The 17,920-nt window shown below is 36.7% G+C and overlaps 1 protein-coding gene across 2 annotated transcripts in view; it reads left to right on the forward strand.

Moving 5' to 3' along the window:
* WDR19 (WD repeat domain 19) overlaps positions 1-17,920 on the forward strand; it is an 83,687-nt gene that overhangs the window by 43,068 nt on the left and 22,699 nt on the right. For both annotated transcript variants that reach the window (XM_030881051.2, XM_060299241.1), the window contains 11 exons: positions 1,320-1,479; positions 1,906-2,016; positions 5,590-5,699; positions 8,574-8,631; positions 10,567-10,707; positions 10,788-10,870; positions 11,348-11,431; positions 12,676-12,822; positions 13,155-13,279; positions 15,564-15,676; positions 17,223-17,291. In XM_030881051.2, the coding sequence (XP_030736911.2) occupies positions 1,320-1,479; positions 1,906-2,016; positions 5,590-5,699; positions 8,574-8,631; positions 10,567-10,707; positions 10,788-10,870; positions 11,348-11,431; positions 12,676-12,822; positions 13,155-13,279; positions 15,564-15,676; positions 17,223-17,291 (1,201 nt within the window). The remainder of the gene's footprint in view (positions 1-1,319; positions 1,480-1,905; positions 2,017-5,589; positions 5,700-8,573; positions 8,632-10,566; positions 10,708-10,787; positions 10,871-11,347; positions 11,432-12,675; positions 12,823-13,154; positions 13,280-15,563; positions 15,677-17,222; positions 17,292-17,920) is intronic.

Genomic DNA, 17,920 nt, shown 5'->3' on the forward strand with positions numbered 1-17,920 from the left:
GACCTCAGCATGACATGCTAGGTTCATGATGATTTAATACTAGCCTCATCTGTCCCCACTCCTCCACTCCTCTCTGTGCACTGACTGCTTGGATTCAGTATTTTTCATGATTTCTTGCCTTGGCACGAGCCGCTTTTTCATCCTGGGCTGCCCCTCCCTGTCTCTGTAGATAGTAACTCTTCATTCTTCACCATACAGTGGAGCGCTCTCCTTCTCCAGGAAGCCTTCCCAGAAGCCCCGACCACTGACAGTCTAGGTCAGGGCCTTTCCGATGTGTTGCCTCAGAGCCAGGATCCAGTGTGCAGAGTGGTTTAGCACATGTTATCTCTTACCACTGTGTGACCTGGGCTGGATTTTTAAGGCCTCTAAGCCTCACTTTCCTCAGCTCTAAAGGAGAAATAATAATAATACATAGTGGATAGGGTCGTTAGGGTGATCCAGCGAGAGAATTTACACAAAGCACTTAGCACAAAGATTCACATATTGTAGGCACTCCGGTACCTTTGTCATACTGTGTCATAGTCATCTGTTTTCTTACCTGACTCTTCCACCTTCCCCAAGTATGACTGCCTAAAGGACAGTGATCTGCATTTGAGCCTTACGTCTTGGTTCCTGGCACATAATGGTGCTCAGTGAATGTGTGTTGGATGGAAAAATGCATCAGTGAATAGAGGGGGAGGCGTAACATATTCATCAACGTAGGGGTTCCACAAAAAGTCTCACTGGCATTTATGGTTAAGTTTTATACCAGAGGTCAGCAAGCTTTTTCTGTTATGGTCCAGATGGTAAGTATTTCAGGCGTTAAGGGCCATAGGGTCTGTCACACCTACTCAGGCCAGCTGTTGCAGTGCAAGCACAGCCAAGACAGTCCGTAAAGAGCGGGCGGGTGAGTGTCTGTGTTCCACTCACACTTTATTCTCCAAAACAGGCAGCTGTGGGCCATAGTTTGCTGACCTCTGTTTTAAAGTTCCCAGTTTATAGGGATAGAGTACTAATTTTATTAGAATTATGTGGGAACAAAAATAATTTTCATCTGTGTGTGAAGTAAACCAAAAATAAATAAACAGAATTAGTTGTTGATGAGGGAAGGTGGTTATACAGAATAGATTCAGATTAATTCAAGAAATTCAAGAAAAAACATCTGCATAAAACTGGAAGAAAAGTTTATGTAGCTTTTCATAACTTGAAAATGACTAAAGATGAAGAAATGTTTCTGCAAAATTTATCTAGGGCATAACATTAAATTATATACTATCTGAAAATTGCCTAATACGGGGCAAATAGAGCTCCCTGATTAAGCTTATGTACTCAACTGCTAGGTTTTCTGATGCTTGGGAAATGTGCAAGATTCTGAATGATCATGCTGCCTGGAATGAGTTGGCCAGAGCTTGTCTACACCACATGGAAGTGGAGTTTGCAATCCGTGTTTATCGAACAATTGGAAACGTTGGCATGGTGATGTCCTTGGAACAAATAAAGGTAAACAGCATCTTATGGGAATTATCAGATTAGCATTTAAATGGTGTTTAGTCAAACATTTAAAATTTCTGCAGTTAATCTTACCTAACTCATAAACATTAATTGATAGACCACTACCACTTCCTCCTAAGTACAGTCCTTAAATAAAAAACCCCTGTATTGGGCTTCCCTGGTGGCGCAGTGGTTGAGAGTCCGCCTGCCGATGCAGGGGACACAGGTTCGTGCCCCGGTCTGGGAAGATCCCATATGCCATGGAGCGGCTGGGCCTGTGAGCCATGGCCGCTGAGCCTGCGTGTCCAGAGCCTGTGCTCTGCAACGGGAGAGGCCACAGCAGTGAGAGGCCCGCATACCGCAAAAAAAAAAAACCCAAAACAAAACAAAAAAAAACCTTGTATTTCTTCTCATTAAAACTGCTTTTATTTGTAGGGAATAGAGGACTACAATCTTTTGGCAGGACATCTTGCCATGTTTACTAATGATTTCAACCTGGCTCAGGACCTGTACCTGGCATCCAGCTGTCCCATTGCTGCCCTGGAGGTACGGCTCTCACCTTTTGTAGAGTTAAAATCTCTCAGCAACAGATACCACATGCCTTCCCCCTCCTGGAATTCAGACTTCAGCTTTAAGAATTCCTGAGTATTCATTAACTTTAGAAATATTTTCATTCTGCATTCTGTGGAGCCATAAAAGGCATGGTATTGTAATATTACCAAATAATTTTAAAGTCAGACTGTGTCCAGAGAGGACAGATTCCGTAACTTACAAAAACGCACACAAATAAAAACAGCCACCATTTCTTTCTTTCTTTCTTTCTTCTTTATTTTATAGACAAATATGTTTATTTTAAGAGTATTTGTTTTTTTGTTTCTTTTAACATCTTTATTGGAGTATAATTGCTTTACAATGGTGTGTTAGTTTCTGCTTTATAACAAAGTGAATCAGCTATACATATACATATATCCCCATATCACCTCCCTCTTGCGTCTCCCTCCCACCCTCCCTATCCCACCCCTCTAGGTGGTCACAAAGCACCGAGCTGATCTCCCTGTGCTATGCGGCTGCTTCCCACTAGCTATCTATTTTACATTTGGTAGTGTATATATGTGCATGCCACTCTCTCACTTCATGCCAGCTTACCTTTCCCTCTCCCCGTGTCCTCAAGTCCATTCTCTAGTCTGCGTCTTTATTCCTGTCCTGCCCCTAGGTTCTTCAGAACCTTTTTTTTTTTTTAGATTCCATATATATGTGTTAGCATACGATATTCGTTTTTCTCTTTCTGACTTACTTCACTCTGTATGACAGACTCTGGGTCCATCCACCTCACTACAAATAACTCAATTTCGTTTATTTTTACTGCTGAATAATATTCCATTGTATATATGTGCTGCATCTTCTTTATCCATTCATCTGTCGATGGACACTTGGGTTGCTTCCATGTCCTGGCTATTGTAAATAGAGCTGCAATGAACATTGTGGTGCATGACTTTTTTTGAATTATGGTTTTCTCAGGGCGTATGCCCAGTAATGAGATTGCTGGGTCATATGGTAGTTCTATTTTAAGTTTTTTAAGGAACCTCCATACTGTTCTCCATAGTGGCTGTATCAATTTACATTCCCACAACAGTGCAAGAGGGTTCCCTTTTCTCCACACCCTCTCCAGCATTTATTGTTTGTAGATTTTTTGATGATGGCCATTCTGACTGGTGTGAGGTGATACCTCATTGTGGTTTTGATTTGCATTTCTCTAATGATTAGTGATGTTGAGCATCCTTTCATGTGTTTGTTGGCAATCTCTATATCTTCTTTGGAGAAATGTCTATTTAGGTCTTCTGCCCATTTTTGGATTGGGTTGTTTCTGTTTTTGATATTGAGCTGCATGAGCTGCTTGTAAATTTTGGAGATTAGTCCTTTGTCAGTTGCTTCATTTGCAAATATTTTCTCCCATTCTGAGGGTTGTCTTTTCGTCTTGTTTATGTTTTCCTTTGCTTGCAAAAGCTTTTAAGTTTCATTAGGCCCCATTTGTTTATTTTTGTTTTTATTTCCATTTCTCTAGGAGGTGGGTCAAAAAGGATCTTGCTGTGATTTATGTCAAAGAGTGTTCTTCCTATGTTTTCCTCTAAGAGTTTTATCATGTCTGGCCTTACATTTAGGTCTTTAACCCATTTTGAGTTTATTTTTGTGTATGGTGTTAGGGAGTGATCTAATCTCATACTTTTACATGTAACTGTCCAGTTTTCCCAGCACCACTTATTGAAGAGGCTGTCTTTTCTCCATTGTATATGCTTGCCTCCTTTATCAAAGATAAGGTGACCGTAGGTGCATGGGTTTATCTCTGAACAGCCACTATTTATTGAGTGCTCACATGTGCCAGGCACTTTTAAGCATTGACATATTTTAAATTCATTTAACCTTCACAACAGTCCTGTGAAATAATACTATTATTTTCTCTATTTTCCAAATGGGAAAATTGAGGCGCATTTGTCTTTTATTTATTATGTGAAATTCTCTTGTGTATGAAGAGGGCGTTAAGGCTTGTGTATCATCACCAGTTTCCCAGAGGTGAGTGTTGCAGGGGAAGGATTAGAAATGAGTGAAGGACCTAGTTCAACGCAAGGAAGGAGAGAGCTGTGGCTGTGTAGAGTAGTGGTTAAGAACGTGGACTTTAGAGTCAGACGTGGCTGGGTTCAGATCCCAGCTCTGTGTAACCTTGGACAAGTTATTTCATCTCTCTGTGCCCTAGATCCCATTTAAAGGAGGGATAACAATATCTAGCCCACAGGGTGTTGTAAAGATTTAATTATGAGATTAGGTCTTTTGGAACAGTGCCTGAAGGGCTGTAAAGACAGAGATGGTGGCTGCTGACACTCACATTATTTCACCCCAGCCAGCATTTCTACAACCACATAGAGGGAAGCATATTTGCTGTTGATTTCACAACTTCTCTTTTCAAAGTGTTCTATAGCAAATTTTCATTTTAAAATTTTAAGTGAACTAAATTACTTTTGTTTTAAGAAAAAATTAGATAATATTACAACATTCTTTGAGCTCATTGGGGACACCCTGGGAAATTTCAGAACTTGGATTGGTAAGCACTGAAGTAGGAACATGGCTGCACTGAGTGAGGGCAACGATGTCATCCCAGCTCTTCTGCATTAGCTGTGGACACTTGTGTGCTGCTGGATTTATAAAGGATTTAAGGTGATGGCTTCACAATGGAAAGAGGTGATTGCACCCTGTTGTTCCTTTAACCTCACTTTGAAGACTGATAGGTTAGCTAAGTAAAGAGGTTGGAAGCAAAGCCCTACTGCCCAGCCCTGCCACACACTAACAATGAGACTTCGTGTGCAAAACTCCCTCTCTTTGCCTGTTTCTGGATCCCTAAAATGGGCACGAGAGCAGCTCATTACAAAAAGCCTAGTTGTGAAGAGTAAATAGGCTAATGTCCTAAAACAGTACCTGGCAGAAAATAGCACTTACAAAATGTTAGCCATTATTAATTCTTTACAAAGAGTGAATAAAGTGAGGAATGAACTCTAAAAAATTAATGATTTAATCTTTAATGGTTAGTTTATATGTGGAATTATGTACCAGACACATATAAAAGACCTTGGGAGCCAGAGAGAAAGACACGTTCACGTTTTATTTATGTTTGCTACTATTCATCTCATGATATAGGTTCAGATTTTCTCAGAAAATAACATCAGTTCCTATAGTAAAGTATTTCTCAACTTTTTCTTTATTATCTCCCCTCTAAGAAGAAATATTAATTTTAATTTAGCTGATTGAATTAATTTTAATTCAATTTAATTTTTTCCTATGGAGAAAAATTAACTACTAAAGAGAATAAGATTTTGTTTAGGATTGAGTTTTGGAGGGCCACAAACCATTGTAATAGCCAAGATGTTTTTGGTCTCCAAGAACCAATTTTCACCCTTTTGGAGGCTCTGTCACCTGCATTGAGAATGTATGCTATAGTAATTTATTGTCTTTGGAAAGACCAAGTTTCATTTTTTAAACAAAAAGTATCTGTAATCACTTTTATTAAAAACTATATGGTGACTGTGCAGAATAATTTGCTATTTGAAATTAATATCTCTCTCTTCCTAATAGATGAGAAGGGATTTACAGCACTGGGACAGTGCTCTACAACTGGCAAAGCGTTTAGCCCCAGACCAAATACCTTTTATATCAAAAGAATATGCTATTCAGCTTGAATTCACGTAAGTACTTGTCTTTATATGTTTCAGTCAGTATCTAATTATTGAATATCTTCAATTCTAAACAGCTGTTCATTATAAGGCCATTGATTTAATAATTAAATCCATTGATTTAATAATTGCTTCTTAGGTGGAAAAAGCCATATTAATTATACATCCAAAAAGTTTTATTCTAACTAATGATGTCTTATCCATGTATTTATCCACTTGCATTTTCAGCATCAAAGTCTAAGTTTGGGTCTAAGCCTTTTCTATATTTAGAGTCTAAATATTATTTTGAATCACATTCGGCCAACAACAGTTACACATAAACATTGGGATGACTCTGCTTTTCTTAACCTAAGTGCATGACCTTGACCTCTTTGAACACTTTGAGGATTTGCAGTGTGATTTCAAGGCACAGTGAAAAATACCAGGCTTTGTTCTACAACTTCTATTTGCTTAAATTTGTACTTTTTTTTTGTAAATTGAATTGCACATAGATAAAAATTCAACAGTTAATGTTGAAAATCAAGCCAGAAACTTTTCATAGGTGGATATGTAGTGCTAGAATAATAGTCCTTCATGATGCATGATGAATAGGCTTCACAGATCTTTCCTACCTTTGAAAATGCCATAATCCATTCTGAGAGATTTAGAATTTTCTAGTGCTGTTAATTGCTAGATGGTCTTAACTGTCAGTAGTCTTAATTGGCAGACTATACATTTTTATTTCAATGCTGCATAAAAGTGTAAGTTTAGAGGCATTCAAGATCCAATTGTAAACTCACCTTCAGCCATGGTTAATGCCACTAATGCAGATACCTGCAGAGACAAAAAATGAATAATTCATTTGCAAATATAAGTTCACAGGTATATGTGCAATGGCAGTTACATCACAACTGGACAATTTCTTTTGACATTTATTATAGGATACATTCCAATTTCAAAAACTATAAAATGGGAAGAATACTGTTTTTTGAACAAAGAAAATATGGTTCTAGCATTTAAAACAAAATTTTTATATAGTTCCACTTTGTTTTCTATAGACTTTAGATTCATTGAGAATCTTGACAGATAATAGTGGTAAAAATTATTCCATCAAAAGTATTCTTTCATTTCTAACCAAGATACCTTATTTAAAATTTTCCATTTTGCAAATAAAAACTTTTGGAGATTTTATTTCTTCTTAGTCAACCTTGATCTAAATTTGGCACATTTCTGCCTCTTATACAGTTAATCTATATTTTGAAAAGGTCAAATAGGAATCTTAGTACATAACACAACGGACAAGGCCCTCCGTGTCTGTCCTGAGAGTGACTGGGTCTTAGAGTAAAGAGAAAAGGGTCAATACATTGGGAGATGACCCACCATCTCCTGTCAGAGGACAAACACCAAAGTAAGCCCTGGAACCATCCAGAAAACTTCCATTGTCTCTTCTTTCAGGAGAATCAAAGTTTTTGTAGCAGACCCTCAAAAACTGTCTCGTTATAGTCAGATGAGCTGAGCCAGTTGAAAGCCTGTGATGTTTTTGATATTTTTTAACCGTTTCTGCTCAACACTTCACCGTGAAGCCACCAATTCCCAAAACTTTCACTGCTATTTCTGTGCTGACCCCTGGACCCTGATCTAGATACACACCCCAGCCCCCAAAATCAGGAGACTTTCCCTTGTGATAATAGTAATGAACTAAGTATATCTCATCATCATCCGATATCCCAGTAGCCACCAGCTGCTGATTTTGATGCTAAGGCCCTAGGCCTGTGCTCAGTTCCATCAGTCTGTTTTATTCTGCATCCAAGACATTGATTAGATCAAAGCAGGACCAGTCTGTCACCTGTGGGAGGGATTTAGCTCTCCAGTCTGGCACTAGAATAATGAGCTAGATCCACATGAGAGTTCCAAAATAAAATAATAATAAAGTGAGTGAACTAAAATACCATAAAAATAAAGTGAGAGTTCCGAAGTCTTAATTTAGCATCTCCTAACTGGGTTTGCCCAAGGAAAACCTCAGGCTCCTGAAGGAGGAACTATCAGGAGACATCTCTAGCTGTGTTGATGTAATTGGGTCCAAGTATTAGAAATTCGCACTTAGGAACACTGCTGACTATGAAGCCCTGGGCTGTCCAAAACAAAGTTCTCAATTGGCTTCTCTTCCAGAAAATTCCTTGTAACCAACAGATGAGGAAACTGAGTGAGGATGAGAGAGGTTGAATAACTGGTCTAAGCTGATAAGGTAGAGCTCAAATAATGCCATTTTCAGAGCTGATTAATTTATTATGGAGGAGGTGATTTCTCAGAGGACAATGGATCTCCAAATTGATCTTAAGTAAATCACTGGTCCATTCTGTTCCAAGCAATAAAAATGAATTGAGATAATAAATATGACTTCTAGATATGCAGATCCATGTTAGCATTGGTCATGGGAATAGGGAGTGGTATTATTTATTTCATGTATAATACTTCTAATCAGAATAAGAACCAGGGCCCTTAATACTGTCATCCCCAGTGTTTTCCTTCATTTCTACCCAGATTCTCTTAATACATATTGTACTTATAAATATTGGGTGTTTGGAAAAAACATTCTTTTTTATGGTCACATGATTGTCTTTAGTGCCCCAAAGGAGATAATTAAGCAAAAGTGACCCATAAAATTTAATGTACTTCCCCAAAATGCCTAGCATACTGCAAAGTTAGTACCTTACAGTCTTAGCAAAATCTAGCTTAATAATTATTTTTAAAGTAGCAAAATAATGGACTGCACTTGAAAGAATGCATGTATAAATGTATATCACACCTTTTATGTGCTTAAGCAATTCAGTGACAGATGATCTTTTAAATCTTGTATATGTAAATAAGATACTTGAATGTGTATTAAAATTCACATTTTTTTTTCAGGGGTGATTATGTAAATGCTTTGGCTCATTATGAGAAAGGAATAACAGGTGATAATAAGGTAACCTTGAATAAAGATAAGATATGCATAATTATCTTTGGGTTTGTTGTTAGTTTCCTTTAAAAAATAATCTTATTTGCATTGTATTTATTCCATATATAGCAGGTGAGCCTTTTTTCAGTTTATTAACAGCTTTGCAAGGATATGGTTAAATCATTTTAAAACCCTGAACTCTTAAAAACTGAAGTTGACACTATTTTTATCAGTCTGAAAAAGCTATGTTTTCCATACACCCTAATTATGAGCTTCATGTTAAGGTTGGGAGTATGATTTTTATCCCTTCCCAGTTACAGGCTAGCTATTGATTTTCATAAAGCTGTTCCTTTTACTCTTAAAAAGTTTCAGTAACCACTTTGAAAGTGAATTCCCAGTCCATAAAAGTTTGTTCTGCCATTTCATTCCTTATGCTGTATCTTTTATGATGAACCTGGTAAGCATGTACTTTACCCACCATTCCAGTCCATTCTCCCATCCCAGACGATCCCAGAATTTTAGCTCCAGAAGCTAAATTTTGCGATAAAAATGGATGTTTTTAAGTTAGGTGATGTCAAGATTGAGAATCTTTTTCTTTTCTATATTATATCTAGCATTTTATTACAGAAGTAATACAATTTCAGTATAGTCAATTTGAAAAATCACCAAAGTATGTTAACCTGCAAAGTGAGAGTCCAGCGTTCTCTCCTCCATCCACACTCCTTAATTTTACATATTTCCATCCAGAATCTCTGCTAAGCATACAGATATGTATATAATAGGGATTTTTACTAAAAATGAAATCATTCACTTCCATTCATTCAGCAAAGATCAACTGAGAATACATTCTGTGAAAAGCAGCATTTTGCTTTATGGTCTTTCCAAATCAATACATTATGAATGTTTTAATTTTTTAAGAGCTTCTATAATTTCACTGTTTGGATGTACCATGGTTTTTTCATCCACTCCCTTATTGATTATATTGTAGTTGTTTAGGGTTTTGTTTCTATCAAAAACACCACAGTGAATATTCTACCTAGTATATATATCTTTAGCTACTTAAAATAGTATTTCTGCAGGATATATTCTTACAGGTGGGATTCTAGGTCATAAAATGTGTGCTTTTAATTTTTTGTACTGCTAGATTGCTCTCCAAAAGAACTTGTAGTAATTCATCCAGCTGTTAGTTGTGTAGGAAAGGGTCTGTTTCCCTCACATTTTCAACACTACCAATCTCTACCAATTTGATCAGCCAAAAAAAAAGAAGGTATTTCATTTTACTTTGTGTGTGTTTGATTATTAGTGAAGTCAAGCATGTTTTATTTATTTATTGGCCAATTGTATGTTTTTTTATGAGTTGCCTGATTATATCCTTTGTTCATTTATCTCTTGGGGTTTTGACATTTTCTTTGTTTGGCTGCATCTATTTAAGTTCGTCCTTAATTGTGTTATTAAAGACAGTCACCACTAGTCACATGTGGCCATTTAAGTTATTTAAAATTAAATAAAATATAAAATTCAGTTCCTCTGTCACAGAATAAATAAATAAAGGTTTTATGTTTCATCAGGCCTAGTAGAGAAATTTTCAGTTTGATAAATATTTTCTTTCTTAATGTTATTCATACATAGCATTTATGCTATGTGCCCAGTATATTTCCTCTCACGTAAAATTTTATACCAAGAAGACATACAAAGAAATGCAAGGTATTACGACAAAGGGGCAGTAAAAATTTGGTCTTGAGCACAAAAGATCTAGACTTCTAAAGAAAAAAATATAACTTTACAACGGATGATTTTTAAAAAAAAGACTAAATGTTATTTCAAAATCTTGAGATTTGCCAGAAAAAGATTAATGAAAGTAAACCATAACCTTTGGGCTCATTTTAGATTTAAATTGTTTGGCTAGAATACATCATTTTAAGTTAGGGTCTGATTCATTAGTTATTTGCCTTCTAATTTCAGGAACATGATGAGGTATGTCTGGCTGGCGTGGCCCAGATGTCCATAAGAATGGGAGACATCCGCCGAGGGGTTAGCCTAGCCCTCAAGCACCCCAGCAGGGTCCTTAAAAGAGACTGTGGAGCCATATTGGAGAATATGAAGGTAGACTTTTCTGTGAATAAATATTCATGTGGTCTCATACATAATAAATTTAGTATTTTGATAATCTCATATTATTTTAGCAATTTTCAGAAGCAGCTCAACTCTATGAAAAAGGTCTCTACTATGACAAAGCAGCATCTGTTTACATCCGCTGTAAGAACTGGTAAGAATTTGCTAAAATTTGTTCTGAGCAGGTGTGGAGATGAATGTGTGTCGACAATCTCCCCACTGGTTTTCTTGCTGCTCCTCCCAGCTGTACAACTGTTGCCTCTATCTGGGCCTTCCTTCCATCTCCTCTTTTTCTTTTTAGATGAGTTTACATTAATAGTTCCTTTTTCAAAGAACAGCACATTTTCTTGGTTTAATATGGGGAAATACCTGATAGATAAATTGCTAGAATAAAAAAGCCCTGTTGTCCCCAAAGAGTTAATGAACTAACCTTCATTTTCCCACAGAGGGTGGGCTAGTGGGGTTGCGGGCCGGAGAAACAGCAATTAAATCTTTTACCTGTAGGAGGCCAAGATTTTTTAAAGATCACGATAACTGTTTTTTGAATCCTAAAAATGAATATCTGATTGTAGGAAGCTACTTTTAGAGCAAATGTAGTGCTGATATTATTCTCCTAAACCTACCTTTCTAGGGCAAAAGTTGGTGAACTTCTGCCTCATGTTTCTTCACCAAAGATTCACCTGCAGTATGCCAAAGCTAAAGAAGCAGATGGAAGGTTTGTACAATTTCTCAATTTTATACAAATTTAAAAGAATGTTTTTATAAATTAACTTTTGATATTTGCAACCCTCTAAGAAAGGCAGAGCACAGAAAGACAGAAAATATCTTTACTCCTCACCTGGCTTGAAGTGCCAGACTATTAAATTTTTCCCACACTTCGATATACCTCAGTCAGTCCTTTATGTATTCATATATGGACTAAAATCTCATTTTTACTTGAGGGTTAAATATTAGAAGTTGAAATTTTGATATAATACGGCATGAAAATGAAGTGAGGCAGTAGTCATTTTATTAAGGACGATAACTTACAGATGCAGAGGAAAAGAAAAGGGAAGAAACATGAAGTTCATACCTATGGCTGCACTGTTTAAGCCACAGAACAGTATTAAAATATAGCAATGGATAGTTGGTATCCTAAATATACAAATATTTCCTGGAACTTTAATACAAGAAACTCAAAGGCACTAGGAGGAAATGGGCTAAAGACAAGGAAGAAATACAGTTATGAAATTATATTTTATGCAAACGTGAAAAAGTTCTATCTCACTAACAGTAATTAAATTAAAGCAAACAGTATGTCATTTTAACTTATCATATTGGGGAAAAGATTTGTTTTAAACTAATAACCATATTGTCAAAAAGCACTTGTTTTACATGACTGATGAGACTGTAAATTTCTAAAGTCTTTAGAAAGTTATTTAGCAATATGTATTAAGAGATTTTGAAAGGTTACTTCCTTCTACTTTTAGAAAAGTAACCTTAAGAAAGAGATATACATTAAGTGTCTTGTTAAAACGGAAAGAGCTAGAGAGCTCATGGGGACTGAACAGAAGTCTTGAGCTCCGTCTAAAGGTCAACACACAATGATTTTATATATCACTGTTAAGCTATGTCTCTAATTGTGAAAAATTCCTTATTTTCTGTTTTCTAAAATAAGCCTGTATTACTATTATAATCTTTCCACTCTAACAAAAACAATAAAATGTAAAAAATTGTATATATATATGGTTCAGATGAGAAAACAGTAAAATTGGTATTTTACTGTTAGTTTATCAAACCTCTGAAAAGAACGTATTTTAGTGAAATGGTTCCTGGTATTCTTTCTGATAAAAAATGAAGTTGTTCAAGAAAAATAAGCAACCACCATCAATAAAAAAGTGTCCCAAACAATTATTGACATTTTTTTCCCCAAATGTGACAGTGTTAAGAAAGTTTGTCTGAAATAAGTATCTCTTATAGATACAAAGAAGCTGTTATGGCTTATGAGAATGCAAAACAGTGGAACAGCGTGATCCGCATCTACCTGGACCACCTCAACAATCCAGAAAAGGCTGTCAGTATTGTCAGAGAAACCCAGTCCCTGGATGGAGCCAAGATGGTAGCCCGGTAACATAACGCATTAATATTTTTGGACTTCCAAAAACGAACCTTAAAAGAGAGCCCCCACTTCCTCTTATCAAAAAATCAATTCAAATGGAATACTTATTCTGTTTTGGGGTTTTTTTTAAAAATTATATCTAAGTGTTTAAATTCAAAGGCTGTTTGTTGTGGTCAACGTATGAGAGTGTGTTTTCCAAATATAAACATATGGTATAGAACTGCAGTTTACCGAATACATTTTTACTTTTAAGTGGTTTCTCCAGGTTGAAAAATAACTTATTTTGTAAATGACAAACTTCTTTTAAATGAGTCAAATTCATTAAAGTACTTTGTTTCAGGTTTTTTCTACAGCTAGGTGACTATGGGTCTGCCATCCAGTTTCTTGTTATGTCCAAATGTAATAATGAAGCTTTCACACTGGCTCAGCAGCACAACAAAATGGAAATCTATGCGGACATTATCGGTAAATATCGTTTTTTCCCCTAATTTCTCTTAAAGACTTTATCAAAGGAACGCTTTGACTCTTATGGTCTAATGATCAGATTTGTATATCCACAAGGACATGCACACACACCATTTATACACAGACACACACACCAGCTATATGTAACTTGTTAGATTTCAAGATCCCTACTATACCTTAAAGATGAGACGGAATTATAAGACCATTTTCAAAAATTAAGGTGTTTTGGGTGACTTCTGCGAGAGGCCAGATTTCCCAAATCCTGCTACTGCTCAAGGAACCTGGTAAAGCAAGGTTCCAAGATGAAGGTAATAGGAAATGAAGAATGATTTTTGAAAAAGTAAATGTTTTCATAAATTTTTTTAATTGAGTTATAAATTAAGAATATATGGGGGCTTCCCTGGTGGCGCAGTGGTTGAGAGTCCACCTGCCGATGCAGGGGACACGGGTTTGTGCCCCGGTCTGGGAGGATCCCACATGCCGCGGAGCAGCTAGGCCTGTGAGCCATGGCCGCTGAGCCTGTGCGTCCGGAGCCTGTGCTCCGCAATGGGAGAGGCCACAACAGTGAGAGGCCCACGTACCACAAAAAAAAAGAATATATGATGTGTTTTTTAAAGATTTTGAAAGTACAAAAGAAAATTTTATATTCTGAGAATACTGGCTTATACGTTTTCTTCCCATGTTTGTAATTATTCTTAGAAATTACTGAAACAATTTTCAGATTTTTCACTTCATGGGCCATGTATAACATTATTTGTGGTGTGATTTTTCTTCTTTTTTTCCTTTTTTATTGTAAAATATACATAATGTAAATTTACCATTTTAACGATTTTTAAGTGTACAGTTTGGTTGCATTAAGTACATTCGCATTGTTGTGCAACTATCACCACATCCATCTCCAGAACTTTGTCATCATCCTAAACTAAAACTATATACCCATTAAACAATAGCTCCCATTCCCCTCACCTCCCAGCCTCATAACCACTGTTCTACTTTCTGTCGCTATGATTTTGACTACTCGTGGTACCTTTTATAAGTGGAATTATAATATTTGTCCTGTTATGTTATTTCGTTTTTTTACAATTCACAAAATGACTGTAAGAATTGTTGGTGGGATTCATGAGAAAATTTTTGTTTCAGTCTTCAAGGGAAGTAATAGGTAAAAGCATCTTCTAATATCTTAGGAAGTCATTCAAGTAATTGGAGAAAATAAAGAGCTAAAGAAAAAAAGGAAATACAGATAAAAGCAACATTACCAATATTAATGTTTAACATGACAGATGACATTTCTGTCCTAACAATTGCAAATCATCATGGCACTAAAGCATTTAAGTTTTTCTAATTTCAGAAGGATGTGGCTTATCCTAAATCATGCACACACACATATACACACATATGCCCTCCCACTCCCAAAACATAACACACTTTTCTTCACCTTTCTTTACTCCCTTCTTTTATAAACTCCATATCTGCCTTGGTCTGGAGACACAGAGCTGTTCTTATACTTTGGTGCCCTACTGGGCCTCCAACTCCCATGGGTAAACATAAACAATGAATTGGAATTCCAGCAGCTTTGGGGTCTTCTGTGCTTAATATGTTTAAGCCTGTAAAAGAAAAACAGAAAAGGGACTTCCCTGGTGGTTAAGACCCCACGCACCCAATGCAGGGGGCCCGGGTTTGATCTCTGGTCAAGGCGCTAGAGCCCACATCCCACAACTAAGATCCAGTGCAGCCAAATAAAAATTAATTAAATAAATATTTTTTTAAAAAAGGAAAAACAGTAATTATCTTTATATAGCATCTGTTGTCCATTTGAGTATCATCTCCCTTGTCTGACAAATACATACAGACTATTGTTTAAACTGGGCACTGGAGAAAGGAGATGGATTACATTTGCATTATGGTTAACTTTGCTCCTGATTGTTCTGAAACCCTAGGGAAATCCTGGATTGTTCCTTGTTTTAGGAAATAAGATTGAGACTCTTAAAGAAAGATAAAAGTCACTAAGGGTAATGTCAAACCGTAACCCAGCTTCTCACAAAGCGTCATAACTTCCTCTCCTGATTGTTATTTAGAGCGAAAAGAAGATGGAACAGAGTTGATATGTGGGGTTATTATGGTGAATGTGTTTTGTGATGAAAAAGACACTGATAATAATATTTGCTGTTAAAAGGTTTTCATCACCTCTTTTTAGATCACCTCTTTTTAGATCCTATTTTTAGATTAGCAATAAGAGGTAAACAAGTTTTGCTCAGATATTTTACTCAATGAATTTCTGTTGTAGGTTCTGAAGACACTACTAATGAGGACTATCAAAGCATTGCCTTATATTTCGAAGGAGAGAAAAGACATTTTCAGGCTGGAAAATTCTTCTTGCTGTGTGGCCAGTATTCACGAGTGAGTATTTGCCAAGAAAACATACTTTGGACTCCACAGGAATGATCAGATAAAATAAATAATGATATTAAAATAATGATAATCATTAAAATAACGATATTATTTTAAGTAATATCTTAAAATATATTACGCTCCCAGACACCCAGATTTGAAATCTCAGAGTCAGCCTTAAACTCTTCCCCTCTCTCCCACATCCAGTCACATTCTGCCTTCGTAACCTCTCTCACAGCTCTCTCTTTTTCGTTCTAACTACCATCCATGTAATCCAAACCTGGGTCACCTCACTTTAGATTATGGCAATGGTTTCCTGTTTTCCTCGTTTTTAGCTTCTCTGTCTATAACTCATCCTTTATTTTGTTCCCCAAATGGTACTAACTTTGACTGACAAAGAGCCCCTAAAGCAGGGGTTACGGTGTTCAAGCAAGGGACGTAAACAAGTGAGCTGCAGGGTCAGGCTGTGCGTTTACTGAGTGACAGGGTAGGGACTGCTGGACGGGGACGCATTTTGTCTGAAGGGAACAGCTGTTTCTCACCTCCAAAAAAGTGTTGCCATTCAGGAGTTTGGGCCTACTAGCTCAGATCATAGGATTTTTTCACAAGAAACACAAGTCTGGGTCAATATTAAAATATAGGCCCAGATATTTGTATAACATCTCGCTGGCCAAAGAAACATGTCTGTGTGTGAATTCAGCCTTCAGGCCATCAATTTGCTGTTCTGGCCTCTTAGTTACTGAGTCTAAACTCCTTAGCTGGCACTCAAGAGAATTTCCACAGTTGACCAACCAGCCTGAACTTCCCAATCTGGCATCTAGCTTTTTCCATTGAAGAATCCCACGCTTTCGCTAGCCTTCTCCCGTCCCTGTTCTCCACCTGGGTTCCTCTTTGCCCTCTTCCCCACCTTCCACAGACCTGTCCATCTTCAAGTCCTTTTCCTCTGTGTTATCTTCAAGATCATCCTCATGTCTAATCATCTTTTCTTCTTCAGACCACCTATAAAGCCAACTGGCAATACGGCCCATTTGTCTCTGAAACTTTTATAACTTTTAACGTCTTCATAGGTGTGGTGGTGTGGCGTTCAGGAGTTGGACAACTATGGCTTAAAATATTTGATTATAATAATTATATTTTCATCACATCACATAGATCTCTCCAATTAGATTGTACATGATACAAAGAGACGGCCTGGTATTTTCCATAGCATCTAGCACAGTCTCATATACAGAGCAGCAAGTTGTCAGTAAATGTTTGTTGAGTGAATAAATGAATGAAAATAATTAACTCTTCCTGCCTAAAGAGGGCACATTTTTCATTCTGATTTCATTTGAAATCAGAACTAGATGTTTCAAAGGGTCAACTGGATCCTTCCACTTTTTAAACTACACTCAGCCTTTTAAGTATATATTTTAAGACTCAGCACTGTGCAAGCTCCTGGTTAAGATGAAGGTACTTTCACAAACTGTGATTACTTTGTTTGTGTGAAAACTTTGTTTTTCCCAAAGTGAAAGCAGTCTGAAAATTTTTAATTTCTATTCAATTCTCATTTCAGGCACTTAAACACTTGCTGAAATGTCCAAGCTCAGAAGACAATGCAGCAATAGAAATGGCAATTGAAACTGTAAGTTAACTCTGGAATGAAACTTTCATGAATGCTAATTATTTTTTTAACTTTTTGAGGAAATTTCCAAACATTTACAAAAGTAGACCAAACAGCATAACAAACCCCCAGATACCCATCATCTCATTTCAACAGCTGTCCACACGTGGCCAGTCATATTTTATTCATACCTCCACCCTCTTTCCCTATATTATTTTAAAGCAAATCACAGACATCATATCATTTCGTTTGTGGATACAAAATCTATCTCTAAAAGATAAGAACCTTTGCATTTTCTTTTAGGTGTAACTTGCATACAGTAAAATGCACGAATCTTAAATATGCAACTCAATTAGTCTTTTCAAATAAAATCTGTGTACACCTGTGTAACCCCCATCCAGATCAAGCTCCCCAGAAGGCCCACTGCTGCCTCCCAATCAGTGTTCCCCACCAGGGGTAACCACAATTCTGACTTCTATTCTTATAGATTGGTTTTACACGTTTATGGATTTCATGTAAATGAAACCATACATATGTTCTCTTTTGTGTCCAATTTCTTTCAGTCAACATTAAGTCTGCAAAAGCATCTGTGTTATCATGTGTAGCAATAGTTCATTCTTATTCATTGCTGTGTAGTATTCCACCATATG

The sequence above is a fragment of the Globicephala melas genome, chromosome 5 (genome assembly GCF_963455315.2).
Source record: "Globicephala melas chromosome 5, mGloMel1.2, whole genome shotgun sequence".
Classification (NCBI taxonomy): Eukaryota; Metazoa; Chordata; class Mammalia; order Artiodactyla; family Delphinidae; genus Globicephala; species Globicephala melas.